Raw genomic sequence first — 16,263 nt, forward strand, 5'->3', positions numbered from 1 at the left:
TCTATTTTTTCTTGTAGTGTTCCGATAAGAAAGCTTTCATGGCTGTTTTTGGACGCTACCAGAAAATAAAACATTAATATTACTAAGAAGTTGTGTCGGCTGAACAGCCGCCTTGCACCGTCCGGGCCAGGTTTTAGGACGGCCAGGGGTCAAGCAGGAGCCAGAGGGCCACCATGTCGCGGGAAGTCAGGAACAGCATGAAAGCAGCCCGCCTTAGGCCAGCGAAGTCAGTACTCGATGCCACTCCGTCGTCGTCGTGGTCGATCATCATTACTTTCCGGGTTGAGGTGCGTCCGACCTTGGCTAGCTTTGCCGCTTTGAGCCTCATGCAGAAGAAACATATTTCTGCTTATTATTATAATGCAATTAAATGCGAAGGTGCAAGGGAGGTGGACAATAATGATGAAAATAATCCCTGGAGAAGGGGAACAAGAGGGACAAAGGACAAACACAAATCTCCAAAAAGAGCTTTGTGTTTGTCCTTTGTCCGCCTTGTTCCCCTTCTCCAGGGATTATTTTCATCAATATTTCTGCTGTTTGTTGCTATTCTAATCAGTTTGGTATTGAGTTTGGGCTTAATATGTAGACGGACACACTGGGTAACTAGATGTAGATAAGCAGTTTTGTTTGGTCTGCAACACTGCAAACATCTGTGCGACACAAGTGACTTGTTCCGAAGCTTACACATATGATCTCAGTATTTGTTTTAATAATATAGAGATCTCAAAGGTTTTTAGATTTTTCTAAAATATATTAAATATAGATGAAGGACTCTGTATTGTTGGCTGCCTTGCATGTACAATTACTAAGATTTTGAACGCACGGAAGAATGAAGTTGTCCATAAAGGGCTTAATTCTAACGAAGTACATCGGGAGGTTGGTGACGTTGCATGGCGTCTCGGTAGCGGTTATTAGTCCCATCAAGGTCCAGCGGCCATCCTTTGCCTTGTACACCAACGGGCCTCCACTGTCGCCCTGTTTAAGAAATGAAAGGGGAACAGAATAAATTGAGGAGTTAAATACCGGAAATCCACGCAAAAGCTAATTTACGTTCGCTCACGCTTAAGAGATAGCGCAATGTGGGGCAGCCATTACGGTAGTTTGACGCCCTCCATTTTTGTGTCGAAGAAACCTGTGGCTTGTATTCACTAATCAATGTACTCTCACTGAAAGGTACCTGGAATGCACCGTGTCTGCGCGGCAAGACACGTTTAATTCGAGTTGTAACTCAAAATGTACTTTAACAACATTAACGAATATTTGATTGGTGGCATGGGTTTAATTTACAATTCCAAATATTACTGAAAGCAGTATTGACAAACCAGTATAAACACCAAAAGGCTGACGGTAATGGTTGTTGTTGTCTGTCTTGTTTGACTAACAGTTTTCTGTCCTATACTCTTGAGTCTTTAGAAGTTCTAACAATCAGTTCTAAAATCACCAACAAAATTCCGTGCTCACCGCAAAGAGCACTGCACGGAAGAGCTACGCTGGGGGTCTTAAAGAAAGCTTGAGTACACCTTGACTCCTCTTTGTCGGGGCTTGTTTCTATACCAAGTTCATTTGTCAACGGGCAGTGTAGTGGAATCAAAGTGCTTGCTTGACCAGTTATACGTCTATTTCTAGCGCCACGAGAGCGGAGTCAGATGATGAGAGGGAGGCGATTGATTGACCCGGCGAGCGCGCAGCTCCCATCGCACTGCCAGCATAGGGGTGAACGAAGTATAGGCAGAATGCTGAACATTTGGGGTTTGTCTGTATGCCTAGATAATCGTCGTGGAGGCAGTCTATCAGGTCGAAATAAGTCAGAGAAAAAACAAAAACGAAAAAAACAGACAAGTCAAGTGACTTCCAATCCAAAAAAGAAATATATTTAGGAAAGATGTTGTTTTAGGGATGAAGGTGCAGAATCACTGCGAGGAGAAGCTCCAGTTGTTTCGCCCCCAGCGCGAGCTTCCGACGTTAGACGACGCTTTGACGTCTCGTGCACCTCAAGGGCGCGTGCGCTGCCAAAGCACAGTTGAAGGCGCTAAGAGTTTGCTGGCGAACGGGCGTTCTGAAGACACTCCCTATCATTCTCATTCTTTCAGTGAGCACAATCGACAGCGTTCTTGATTGCTGACGCTAGAAAATGATGCATTCTGAGTTTTTTCAGTATTAATATTACCGGGACTGGCTGCCCATGTGTTCCTTGGGCTGCCAGATGTTTTTAGGGCCGGTGAGCGCATGCGAACACCTACGTAAGATATTTGTGTTGACTGCAGATGTTTTTAAACGCCGTCGAAAAGACGATCGGTATATTTAGTTTTTCAGACTTGCCTTATTTTAACTTAATGGTGCATATCTTGCTAAGAAATGGTTATCCTCACCGAGCATATAGATCCAAAGTCGTGCATAGCGCAAACGATGTTTCCATGAAGGGACGTCTCGTTATAGAGCTTATCGCATTCCTCATTTGGGATTAACCGAACCCGGGCTTCTTGGAGCATATCAGGAAATTTATTTGTTGCCGGGTACACTGGTGCCAGAGCAGGGTCATAGTAGTCGTAATACTCGGTTGTGTCTGAAATATAAAATCAGATGGAGGCCGAGGGATTAAGATGATCATGAAACTTTTTTTCGTAATTCTAACTGAGTTTGGAAACCGTGAAAAGTTTTCTAAATGATCTATCTTGCGAAATTGGTCTTCACGATTTATGTTGAATTCTAAGAAAAATTAAAGAACGCAAGAACGTTTATTACTGCGAGATTGACATTAGTATATCTGTATTGACTTTAGTATATCTGTAAAATCTTAAAGATATTAATTCCTTGCGAAGGGAAGCATGTAGTCAAAGGACAAGCACAAATTTTCAACGGAGCTCAGTGACCTGTACGCGACTCGAAAATCCGCCAGGTCATGCTTGGTGGAGCGCTGCACTGGAAATAGAGACGTCCCTGGTTCGATACTAGGACCAGAAGGATTTTTGCAGTAGCGCAAGAGTCACCTAGTTGTGTTTGGAGATTTGTGTTTTTCCTATGTCCCCTTCGCAGAGATTATTAGCGTTATTCTTGTCCACTTCGCTTGCACCTTTGCACTAATTACATTATCATCAAAAGGAATCTTGTTAGTTATGAATAAGAATATACATCTTGAACGTCGCTAAAAGTAGGGTACCTGGATTTAAACCCCTGGAAATTAAATGATGAGGTGATGAGAGTTGGAATGCTGGAACACTTTAGCAACGCGTTCAAGGCGAGTTTCACCATTAGAAGAACCCTGATTATGAGTTTTCAAATTAAGTTTGTTATAGTGAGCTATACTATAAATATTATATAGCCACAGATACCTAGTGAATAATATTATTTTTGTACTAGATATTTGGAGCGTTTCTGCCCCAGAAGCATTGAACCAAATGGATGCGTGAACCTAAGCTCTTTCACGCTTTTATAGCAAGCCAATACCGCAGCAACATTCTTAAAGGGTAACTGACACCCCAAAAGTTGTATTTTTTTGTTGTTGAAAACGATGCAAGTTGTAGTGCTAGAAACGCAAAAAAATGCCACAACGCAAAAACAAAACTTTTCCTACAAGCTAGCGTGCCTTCTTTTTGACGCCTTTCTCTCCCTCGTCTCACTTCCTTGTATCTTTTTATTTGTGGCGCGAACAATATGAAATTTAGAAGAATTGTAAGCGACGTTTCTTAAATTTTTAATGAAGACATTCGTAAAAAAATGTATTTTAACGCAATTGTGAGCGCACTACGGCCCTTGTTTTGGAAATACCGAAAATCGGAGTCTGAAGTAACGTCACCTGCTGGCTTTGTATTATCCCTCAGTAAGCATAGCGGTGCTGGCGGCGCACGGCATATATGGCAGTGAGGATGATCGGTGAGTGGGGGAATCGGAGAAGTTCTCTTTTTTAAATGCCCGATGACCTCTCAGACTTCGAAAAGGAAATCGTCAAGCGGTCACAACAACTGCGTTCGGTATCTGTTTTACCGTAGTTTCGGTGATAACTCTGCCGGGGCAGCCTTTCACGCAGAACCGGCGCGACGTGGCCCCCCACGTCGCTGGCGAAGTCCACTGCGTGTCCTCTTCGACCTCGCACCGTTTCAAAGAATTTGAGATCGCTGAAAGGAACCTAAAATATCTTTACTATCGAAAGTGAAGCGTCGTCTGCTTACAGCAGCAGGCGGCGGGCACGAAGAGGAGAGTTTGATCGCGGAACGCGGGCGAACACGGCACCTGGGACGGGATGGTTTGGAGGTGTGAAAGAAACTTGAGTTGCAGGACAATTGAATCTTTGACGTCACTGCACTAACACGGATCTGGGGGGAAGCTCAAATTCTGCTTTGGGAAACTGCTTTTTTACTTCACAAAAACTGAGTTCCCAAGTTTCGAAGCTTGAGGATAATGTCCAGGCATCGTTTTCAATCGTTTCAGATTATAAAGAAAATATTATTTTGACCTGTTAGCGCCCCTTTAAGCACATCTGAGTGCATCGGTATACCCCACCTTCAGTTACTTCTTGGGATTCTTTCTCTAAGCCGAAGTTTACTGTCGTCAAATCTTCTTTGCCATGAGACCCGTCCGCATCTTCAGACAAAGACTGGTTATTCCACATGATCGCTGCGAAAAGGAGTAGAAAAAAAGAGATATTGATTAATGTAGCTGGATTCTGTAGGTGCTAACATTTAAGAGTGCATCAACATCGTTAAATGATTAGAACAAATTGTTGTGAATGTAGTCCCAGGTAATATGCATGTATTATTATAAACTATATTGGTAATACAATTCATCAAAGCCTTGGAAAATCAGTGTGCCGTGGACGTATGCGGAGCGAAGGCGATTTTATTGCTGTTTGGCACCATGCATCACAATTGCCCTCTGGAGGCTTGATACTCACGGTGAGGACTTTAGAATACACATTATAACCCCAATGTATTTAGACGTTCTGTAAACCAATAGGGACAATTTTTGAGAACAGTCTTTGCAGATTCGGGTCTTGCATCGGAGGCGTTGGCCAGTATTGAGTTACACGAAGAAAAGTCAGTGAGACCAGCAAGCGAGAGCTCAGTTTTTTTACGAATTTAATGCGTTCGCATCACCAAGGCGCTTCATAATGCCATGCCGATTTTACCAGTTAGCAAAGAACGCCTAAATTAAGTTTTTTTTAAAAATTGTTTTATAAAAGGGGATGAATTCTACTCGATTTATGCGTATGCCGAAATCATTATCCCAAAACAACTGCCTTGGGCTTTCTCAAGAAATACAGTATTTTATTTGTCTGCTTTTATGAATAAGTGAACCATAAATTTCTTTGACAGGAGTTTAGCAGCCTCAACTTTGATTTGCTTCCCAAAACTTTGATTTTGTTTTTTTGACGCTGTAATCACTGTAGCTGACGTGAACGCGTTAATATTTACTTTTTAAATATCTGTTATCTGGTATCATTCCTAAAAGAAGTGCTTTCATGAGGTAGTATTTACGAACTTTGCCGTTCCGAACAGTCCCTCTCATACAGAACAGCAATTAAGCTTACATGATGAGAAGGAAACATGTTTAAAAAAGTACATTGCAAAAAAAGAAAAAGAAAATAAGGTGTTAATGGTTTATCTACCATTTCAAACATTTTCTTAGGAGCGAGTATTATCTTGTGATTTTTTTTTTACGATGAACCGCTGAGTTCAAAATTGTAGGAAAATTAGTATAGGTGCTGCTCAACCACACATTGAATTTCTAATGTTTTAAAGAGTATCTTCAAAGCAATAAAATAGTTTAAATGCAAATTTTATGTATGCTATGAAATTATAATTTGATAGGCTCTTGGTGGAAGCGTAACAGTATGCTGAAAAAAGCGCTTTTAGTAATACCTGAGAAGTTTAATATGCTGTTGTACCACAAATAAAAAACAGTGTCGTAATTTCGTGTAATAAACTAACTCTAACTGTTAGTTAGGTGTCACCTAATATGTTTTTACAGGGGTATACTGCAGCGCCCAGAGGGATTATCACCTGAAAGCTAACAAATTATTCCAAATCATTCACGCTATGCTACTGTGTATCCGATTTCATTCTTGGACTATTGTTGGATAGAAGGATTATATGAAACATAAATTACCGTACAACGTTTACATTTTAACTTCGCTATCTTGATCGGACATTTGCGAATTGATGTATGACTATACTCCGTGTCATCGTACGATGGACTAAAGCCCAGTGGTACAGGCCGCTGGGTCCAATAAGGAACCCGATAAAGCCACGTGATTTGTTTGCTGACTGCGTACGCTTGCTACTACTGAAGACTACTGAAGGGACTAAATATCATCTGAATGCGATGTGATGAAGAGAACCCGCGATAAGAACCAGTGGTCATTAAGAAATGAAGATGAATCGGATCGAGTGTTCGACAAGGAAGCGTATGTTCGGAGTACGTGTGTACGGGGGATGCGGGTCCAGGTGCGTTCACAAAGATTGGATTGGATTGGCTAAGCGACTTGCGCCCTCCAGCTTATCCAAACAGTTGACATGTTTACGAAATATGGCATAAATGCTTATGAGACAGAATACTGTGTACCTTCCTTCACCAATATAAAATAGCGCCCCTTGAAAACAGAAAACTATTTGCGAAAAATTACGGCTCTTCGTACTCTGCGTATCGAAAGTTCTCTCGCGCGCTCTTTTGAAATTCGGATGCCCACTTTCCCGAGGTAGTGCTCCCCCCCTTGGCCTTCGGGCCCTAGTTCATCGCCGGGTGAGACGGAGTATAGTACCAAACCTTATCTTTTCGATTTTTGTTTTGTTTGAGTATATATATTTTTCATCAGTATTAACCAAAGACAGTTTTCACAGAAATACCCTGGCCTAATTGAAATGAACTCATGCTCTCGTAGTAGCAGTATGTTACAAATAGTCGTGGAGGTTTTTTGAGCAGTTCGTAAATCCTAGGTATGTTCCTCTAGAAATATTTTCTGTGGAATATACGCCCAAAGACTACACTTGTTCACCTAACGCTACAAGTTAAATATTTATAGATTAAGGGCCAACGAATGGAAAGTGTTATCTCGTAAACTTCACATGGTAGCACGTCCAAAGGCCCACCGCCATTTTCCTGTTATTACTCCAGCTGAGTATACGTTTAAGGTCACCTTGCGTAATGGTGTATTCTCAAAAAAATGTCAATATTTAGGTAAACCATACTGGCATCACTATACAGCCGGACGATAAAAAATACATCATTTGGAAGTTCAATAATAAGGATTAAAAACTAGAGATGTCCTAAAAAGAAAGTTTTTCTTTTTTCAAGAGGAAAACGGGCAACGCCGGGAAATACCAGAGGTGGCATCAACTCTTTGTGTTTCCTTTCTGTTAACTAAAACTGCCGTAAAGTTCCAAGAGAACGCATGGCCCCGAGTTGGTATCCCGTTTTTCTGGCTAATTATTTGTAACATAAAGATTCCGAAACATCGCCCAACCACCGAATCCTGTCGGACGTCACGCGATATCTGAGAGGAATCGCACCAACCCCGGAATTCGCTGTACCGGCAGGTCTGACAAATGTGACAGGCAAAAGTGTAGAGGGTTACCGCGTCTTTGTTGCACCATAAAAACTGCACCTGCTGCGTCCGCCCTTTGCGGCATCCGTTTCCGTGAGATGCGGGTTCTTGGCACCGTGAAAGGCGAATCTGCTGCGTCCGCAACCTGCGGTATCCTTTCCAGTGGCACAGGTCTTCGTAGTAAATTCCCGCGTGTTTATCGCATCGTTAAACGCGAATTTGCCGTGTCCGCGATCTGCGGTATCAGTTCCCGCGTCACTTGGTTTCTAGGCGGTGACAGGGTGTTTAACATTATTTCTTTATAAAGTTTTGCTGTGGCACCCCCAAAGATAGCCCATCCCATATTTTCCAGCATTTAATTCCTCATTTTGTGTGGGCGTTCTTTCGGAACGTTACGGTACACGCAAGCTGCTTGACTCGATGTGGACAGACAGAAACCTCTAAAATATTCGTTTGGTTTTATAATATTACAATTAGGTGTTTTAAATGAGAACTTTATTAGTCGCTCTTACGTTCAGTGAATCCCCATCCTGCAACATACATGGGAACGTTAGAATCAGGATTGTCATTGATGTCGGGCAGACAAACTGTTTTAATTGTTTCTGAACATTCCACAGGTCTTTTCAGTGTTATGATGGCTATGTCAGTCTAAAAAAAAAGAAAGATACAAGTGGTTTGATATAATTCTAAATTGAATGAGAACAATATTACATACTTTCAGATTAGTATATTGCGATACATAAAAATAAATTTAATTATTCGCCCTGTGCATGAACAAATCGGCGACATTCAGAATAATAAAATTTTAATTGGGCTATTCTGGAGAAGGATAAAACTTCAATATTTTAAATGTTTTTCAGAATTCATTTATAGCCCAGGGAAGAAAGAACCGTATGCGGTTTATTAAAGAAACATAATTTTTCTTTGCTCTATTGATACAAATTGTACGATATGATGGAAGAATTGGACGATAAAACAAAAACAAAACACGTACATACTCTTTAGTGTCGTCAATATGAAGCACTATTTGAGCAATTGAGAAGTGTGATGTAGGAAACAAAGTTTTACAGAAAATATAAAAAAAATCATTGGCAGTGCATTTGTGTACGTACGCGCATGGTGTTACTTTCAGCTGTACTTTAGATTGTTTCTCACTTTGCAAGCTGCGGAAACAACATAAATTATTTACGTTCGGCAACAAGCCGTGCTACGCTTAACACCATTCTTTCCGGACGGTGCGAATTCTCGCTAGTAAATAAGTTGTTGATGTTGATTTTGGCAACCCTAGAGAATTGTTGCCAAATCCTTTTTTAGACCCCTTTTGACAGAATAAGTGTTTGATCGTTATTGTTGAATAGTGGATGGATGGATTAATGGATAAGTTATTCTAACATGTTCTCAACTCACGTAATTAAATAAGTTTCATTTGATTTTTTTTCTCAAGCATTTCATCATATTATAGTCTTCATGAAAAGGTTTCATAATATTTTCACAACGAATTAGATAGTAATATTAGTATTTTATTACACCGGAAGGCTCCTGGCTTTCATTGGAAGGGGCGATATTCTCAAAGGTTAACAGATGCAGTAAAACTTTGGTGGTAAAGGCATGGTGGTTTACGCAAGGCCGGTTTACACCCTCGCGTTTTTCTGCAACCATCGTCGTTGTGCAGACTTGCCCTCTCTTGTGACAAGATAACACGCTGCCTGGTACTCAGGCTCCATCTGTGAGATAGCACTGAAACTGCATTTAACTAGTGTGAAGGTTTTGCAATATTTGCGATATTAATTGTATGCTCTATGTACAGAAAATAGTCCTTCACAACATTGTTAAAGGTATGTTAAGCTTAGGTTGAAAAAAGATGTACAAGTAAAGAGAATGTATGAACATTTTAAACGATCCAGGGTTCCCCGTTTGATGACGTCACTGGTCAGTGTGTTCTTTCATAATAAGCGAGCACAATTGGGTGCACAATGTTGTTTAACACACTTGGTTGCAGTCAAACGGAAGTTTGAAAGCCAGCCTATAGAATCTGCGCAGCGTTACCTGAATTTAGAAACTGCTTCAATAGGGCATACGAATCTCGAAACATAGCCCTAAAGCTGCCGTAAAACCAACGGAAATTCCTCTCTATGCTTCCAGAAGATCTTCCAGAAACCCTAGATTTGAGAGATGGAAGAACTTAAAGCATACATAGCGCTTCCGGTTTATTGGCGGCCAATTCTTGCGCGGGTTGGCTGCACGTCGGCGTTTTCGCGTCAAGAGCAAGATCGCGGGCGGAAAGGAGTAATTTCTTGCAGTTGACCAACGCTTTCGTTAACTTCTTGCACCTTAATTGTGCAGTTAAACTTAACTCATAATACAAATCACGAAGTACCGATTCACCAGTTTGAAGCGCTCTCAAATTCAGGCACACGAAAAGCTTCATGATACGGGTGTCGCCGTGGGGCGGTTAATTCCCTACCACCCGAAGAGGGTAAAAATATTGGCGGCCGGTGGTACTTAGAATAAAGACTTACAGCGCCACCTGGTTAATGCAGGTCGCTCATAAAACTGGCAACGTCGCCTTTTGCAGCATAGATATAAGAAGTTTTATTACCTGAACCCCCGAACTCGCTTAAGCATTGCTCCTCGCAATGGAGGATTCGAATGTTCATACACGCTTCAATTTTTCTGTTCTAGCCTTTTGAACATTTTTTGAGCTGTTAGATAATTGGCATTTTTCGTCTTCCCTTTAGCATTAACATCACAAAAACACTTCATAATACCGTATTTACTCGAGTAATAGGCGCACTATTTATGAACAAAGACCTTGCGTCTACTGTCAAACATAAAACATTTACAGCCAATCACTGCGTTGCGCACATATAACACACTGACGAACCAGATCGATAACACGATTCTCTATACAGATTCAATCTTTACAGATCGCATCTTCGCACGAAGACGTTATCTCTGTCCTGTAAACAGCTGGAGTCATGCTGTCGATCGCGCTGATTGCCGATCTGCGTGCTCTGCGGAAAAACGAACCCCCAAGTTTTCCTCATAATCAGTGCGGCTATTGCTCGAGTAATTACGGTAATATATACTATTAGCGCATTGACTTCGCCGAAAGTACATAATGTATGTAGCGTTGACGAGAAATATAGATAGATTTAGACAAATATAGAGTATGTGCTGCAAGAGCAGGTCATATCGATAGTGATTCTTTAAATTTTGTTTTGTTCTTATAACAATTAGTAATTGAGTAATTCAGTTAATTTAATTAAGTTTGATTGCTATTAAATATTATTCAAAACATCTTGGTCGGGTAACAATTTTTATGGGAGCATTCATGCTGTCACTTGCCTCGAATATGTTCTCTACAAATTGAGAGTACATGCAGATGGTTTCAATTTCTTCCTCCAGTCCTTTCTCTGCTTGCTGCCTGGAATAGCTCCCGAGCAAAACTCTAATGGATTTCTTGAATACGTGGCTGTAAATTGATTATAAATAGCATTATTATTTCTGTGCTTACTCTCTACTTTAAAGGAACGCCATATGAACACCACGTGCGACCTTGTGCGTCCTCCTGATTGAATTTATTCACTAAAGAAAGCTGATCAGTACAAAAGTTTCGAAAAGACTACATTGTACTCCGCCAAAGGTTTATGCGTTTCACGTGACGTCAACGTCTCGGGCGCACATCTGTTGCTCGTCTCAGCCACTGGGGGGCAGGACCGCGGGTGCTTTTATGCGCTCCGATGACGCGTTCAAACTGAGCGGTTTTTCGGAGCGCCGTAAAATGCTCTCCCTGCAGCTGCCCTATATATTTCTAGAAAGAGTTGTTTTAGCGGTTTCGGATGATGCTTGGCAATTTTCCCAGCTGAACCACATGTTTGTTTTTACCAACTAAAACATTAATGAATAAAATTGTATTTAATTATCTTGCTAACTAGTACGTTTTTGCAACTCTTAACGTCCGCTAGGGACGGTAGTTCGTTCCTTCAAAGAGTTCTTTTTTTAAAATTTCGAATAGCCTATATTTAGGGTTTTTTGATATATGATGAAGAGCGGTTCCCGCTCGAGACGTCGTAATAAACTTCGCATCAGTAACCTCGACAGTACGCATCTTAGACTTTTTCTCAGCCACTGGGGAGCAGGACCGCGGGCGCAGAGATGCGCTCCAATAGGAAATCCAAACCTAGAATAGTGTCCAAATTCAGCGTTTTTACGGAAGGCCCTAATATATTGCCCCTCCGTTATATTCTTCTAAAAAGAGTCGATTGAGTAGTTTTCGATGTCGCTGAACACGTTACTAATTGAAAAAAATGTGTCCTATTCTTATATTATTAAAAGCTAAGTTTTGATTTTTAATTAATTAGTTGGCTGATTATTACGATTAGCCTCCTAGACTATGTCAGCCTGGCCGTATAACTCACCTGCACAAACCGCATTACTGTAACTTTCACAGCATTTTTTAAACTAATCTATTAAGTTAAAAAAAAAAAATATATATATATATATATATATATATATATACGAGGACACGGAGCACGACGAACGCAGCGATGCGATCGACCAGATAATAGAGTTTTAGTAATACGTATAGGTGCAAACGCAAACCCCCTACGTTAGCGTTAACGCTGCGTCGACCGAACGTTACGGAGCGCGTCGAATACGCACTTTTAGTACAGCGGAAGAAGAACGCATACGTAAAGTCTTGTAGTACCATCTAGATGTGCCCCTGTAAACTGCTTCAAACAATCCAAGGCGGGTATTCGGTGAAGCCGATCCAAAGCCCTGATTCTCCTCGCTTTGTTACGGAAGTGCGTGCTTCCGTGTGCCTGCTGTGTACGTGTTTTGTCTTTTTGTTTTTTTGTACCGACCGCACGGTAAACATTTTTTGGGGTTCGACGGCGTCGTCAACGTTCTTGGCTATCGAAACCCATCTTTGTGGGTGCTCGAAAGGGTTTGTCGCGTTGACTTCTTTGAGGACGTTGATGTCATCTTCAATGGTAAAGCGAACCCGTACAATGCGCGTAGCACCTCCGCTGGTTTGCCTCACCGCGGTCATTTTTCAAACTGGACTAGTCTCGCGCTCTCCCGTGCGCGATGAGAGCAACGAGATGGCACGCAGGGGACCGCTACGTATGTTCGCAAAAATCGATAGCGAGCGTACATACGCAAGGCTCGCCGCAGTACGTACGTATGGCGCATGCGCAGTGTGGAGGACGCAACGTTAACGTTAACGTATGGGGTCTGCGTTTGCTCCTATACGTATTACTAAAACTCTCTAATGTTCTGCTGGTGCGCGCCCGAGTAACCTCAGGCAACAGCGGTTCCGCCGTCCATACGGCGCAACCAAGGAAGAAAGAAAGGGAGACAATTTGTCTCGTTCCTATGGCACCTGGGCGCGCGCTCTTCCCGCTCAGACATAGCCTCCTCGATACACCTTTCCGAAAAACGCTCCTAGGCCGTCGCCATGTTGCTGATGCTCATGCGGGTGGTGCAACGAGGTAGAGGGGCTTAGAGTGATAAACCGGAAGTTCGGAAGTGGCACCCCCCCGGTTGCCGCCATATTTTACGCAAATGTGACCACTCGTCACATGACCTTCCAAGAGCCGTGACGTCACAGGTAAGATGGCAGCGCCCAGAGCTGGCGGATGCGAGTTTGTTCGGTGCGCGGTAGCCGTGATGTGCTGCTGCTTTCCGACGACTTCGGGCTTCTTCGTGCTCGCTGACGCAGGTATAATGTGAAAATATGAAGGAATGATACTTTATACCGTTTTTGCGCAAGATCGCTCTGGATCATCTGGATATTAACGCCTGTGAGACAGCATCAGCTCTGCATCGCCGTACCGGTGCTCGGATTCCGGGATGTGTCCGAGGATAGATAGAACTTTGAGTGCTTTTAACATGAAATTTTCGCATTCTCTTAGCTTTGTTTGAACGTTGAAATATCTGAGAATCTACGCGAAATGTATACGTCACGTTAGGGCCTAAGGGAAGTTGTTTCAGCCCTCCGTCATTGAACCACCATAGGAACTTTTAGCGAGAAAGCTCCTGCGATTTTAACCTTTTGTGCTAATCCACGATTCTACATTCGATCGCTTTTCTTCCTTTTTTTGTGTGTGTGTGAGTGCGAAGTGCACCCTTATTTTCAGCTACGAGGATGGCGTTTTATTGAGTATGGGGAAGAATAAATCGTTGCAGGCACCTGCTTCAAAGCTATTCGACTTGCTATAAGAACAACTGTTTTGGTGCATGCATAGATTAACTGCGCATTTTTTCTGTTTTGTAGGATTTATTGCAGCTATACTCTTTTCCATCAAGAGTGCATTGTATTAGTCGGTCAATTATTTAATTGTTCTAATTACCTGGATAAGATGATTCATATTTTTGTTCATCCCTTGCCTGGAGAGTAGTTTGTTGAAAAATGTTGACTACCATTCCTTTCGGTCTCTTCAATAGACTCTTTTTAAAAGTGTGGGCTGTCTATACTTCGCATCACCGTAACTTGGAAAAGGCCAACCGCCACAGCCCCCTCGAGCCATTCAGAGAGACCGAGCGAAGGTGTGTGACAAATCTGTGCAGACGAGCACTCTGATGATATGTTGTCATGTGCCTCTGTCCAATGTGTGTATTGACTCACCGAGACTGTAGCCTTTGCCGTCTGCCAAATTCTGATGAAACAAATTACAGTAGCTACTACTGTAATTACCCCAGGCTTTCATACTTTGGGCATTTGTTCGACAAGAATGTTATGTCCGCCATCCCTGTGAATTCGGCTCAGCTCCTATTCGACTCGAATGCTGCATTAGCGTTCAACCTGAACTGGGGCCCATTCGTGTGCTTCACGCCGAAAAAAATGATGGCAGTTGTGTTGCTTGATAAGGTTCTGCAAAGGGTCTATTGTGTCATACATAAAGGAAGTGTCATGCTATATAACAATGCGTCAACACATACTATTAAACTATATGCTCAGAGTTGTGTTTGTTTTTCCAATTAACAAGTTACAGCAGTGTGCTTTAATGCTATTATCATGTGTGTAGTTTTAAGTATCCTCTCTGCAATGCCTACGAAGGCCCCTGGAAGGAATAAATTAATAAATAACATTTTCACATCACTGGAGTTGGTTTTCAGATGCACCACATGTTCAGGAAAGCTTGAACGAGTGCAGCCCCTTGCAAGAAGTCTGCCAGTCTGGTATGACCCCTTAATTAATATTGAAGGGTCAGAAAAGCGAGTGTCCTCGTAAGGTCCAGAGCGTGCAGTGGACACAATTCTCGGTGTGTAGACTCTCAAGGCATGAAGGCAAGCGGAAATATGTTTATCTGGTTAGTGTATCAAATATGTTCATTTCCATTTGATTACATAATTATTGAGTCTTAGTAAATGGTTAAATAACGAGTTCTTTCTGCGACTTTCTGCAGTCTCGTGTCAGGCGTTCAGTCGTAGTACCTGTGGACCTTGTTGTCGGATGACGCTCCTGGCACGTCGGTGTTCAGTTTGGTCGAGTGGCAACTTTGACCGACTGATGCTGTCTTGTAATCATACGTCATGTGCGGCCACTGACGTCTGATGCAGTGAAGCTGCAGGGCTGGCTTCTAATCCGAAAATTTTCCTGGTAGTTTTCGGCATCAATGTAGCAAGCTCGGGCATGTATTGCTTACGTGGCTGTGCCTTTTGCTGTACCGTTGACTTGATAGCTGGCAACAATTTTTGTTTGCTATCCCAGTCTGGTGATGCTTGCAGTTCACTTTTGAGAGCAACCAACCATTCTACTCCTTCAAGTCACTGAGGGGCATTTTCCCTCAAAGTTGGAAATTGTGTGCTTCATTGCATGGACACAGATGAACGGTGTCGGCAAATTATTAGGTATTGTCCTTGGACGACAACTAACACCAAATCAACTGTCACTGCATCGCCGCTCACCTGCTTTGTCGTGCTTACCTCTTGTTGAGGTGATGGACATGAGGAGCTACGGGGTAATCAGGGATTCAGAACCTTCGATTCAGCACCTTCGGCATCAGGGACAAAGGTCGCCGAAGGTAATCCTTAATCTCCCGTGGTCGCTCCTCGAGACGTAATCGAGGGTCATTTGGCACGAACCCTCGCAGACCAATTCATTGGTACGGGCTGCTTTGGTAGACATGGTCGGCTTCATGCAGTGGTAGCAAAGTGGTCTTCGGTCGCACATTCGCATCACCTACGTTTTCCTCGGTGCACTTTGTTGAGCACAGACCTACACACAATGTCGGGAATGCTTCGGCGTTAGAGTGTCTCATTGAATTGGCATCGAATACTAAGGGGCAGCCGGTGGCGGTCGTCGTGCCATTGTGGCGTAAGTTGCCCTCGGTTTGTCAGATGCCGCTTCGCTCGCAGAAGTCTCGGTTGAAATACCTGTCAAACTGGTTCCGAAACAATCTTGGCAATCAAAATAAAAGCCGGGCAACTGATGGCAGAAAGTAGCTTCCTGATCTCCTCCCAGACAACGTCGTGGATGCCTGGGAGGCTGGCGTCGAAGTAGAAGCTGGACAACTCGAGTGTCGAGACGCCGGGAAGTTGTTCATAGTGGCAGGCTCGGGCATGCAGTGCACATTCCATGTTGGAAGCCTCGGTGATATGAACACTTCGACTGTTGTTGGGGGGTTGCGGACAAGGCTGCCGAAGGTGTTGTCCCTCACGTGAGGGGCATGGGATTCTTAGGTTCTTGTCTTCTGTAGCATCAAGGTCGGCGTGGG

At 42.8% G+C, this 16,263-nt stretch overlaps 1 protein-coding gene across 1 annotated transcript in view; it reads right to left on the reverse strand.

Annotated features, from left to right (window-relative positions):
• Positions 1-753: 753 nt before the first annotated feature.
• LOC115324519 (chymotrypsin-like elastase family member 2A) overlaps positions 754-16,263 on the reverse strand; it is a 55,264-nt gene continuing 39,754 nt past the window's right edge. Inside the window, exons 3-7 of the mRNA XM_040221135.1 lie at positions 10,886-11,012; positions 8,050-8,185; positions 4,498-4,611; positions 2,370-2,563; positions 754-975 (exon numbers count right to left, since the gene is read on the reverse strand). Coding sequence (XP_040077069.1) covers positions 754-975; positions 2,370-2,563; positions 4,498-4,611; positions 8,050-8,185; positions 10,886-11,012 — 793 coding nt within the window. The remainder of the gene's footprint in view (positions 976-2,369; positions 2,564-4,497; positions 4,612-8,049; positions 8,186-10,885; positions 11,013-16,263) is intronic.

This window comes from Ixodes scapularis, unplaced genomic scaffold (genome assembly GCF_016920785.2).
Source record: "Ixodes scapularis isolate PalLabHiFi unplaced genomic scaffold, ASM1692078v2 PGA_scaffold1__304_contigs__length_218370807, whole genome shotgun sequence".
NCBI classification, from domain to species: domain Eukaryota; kingdom Metazoa; phylum Arthropoda; class Arachnida; order Ixodida; family Ixodidae; genus Ixodes; species Ixodes scapularis.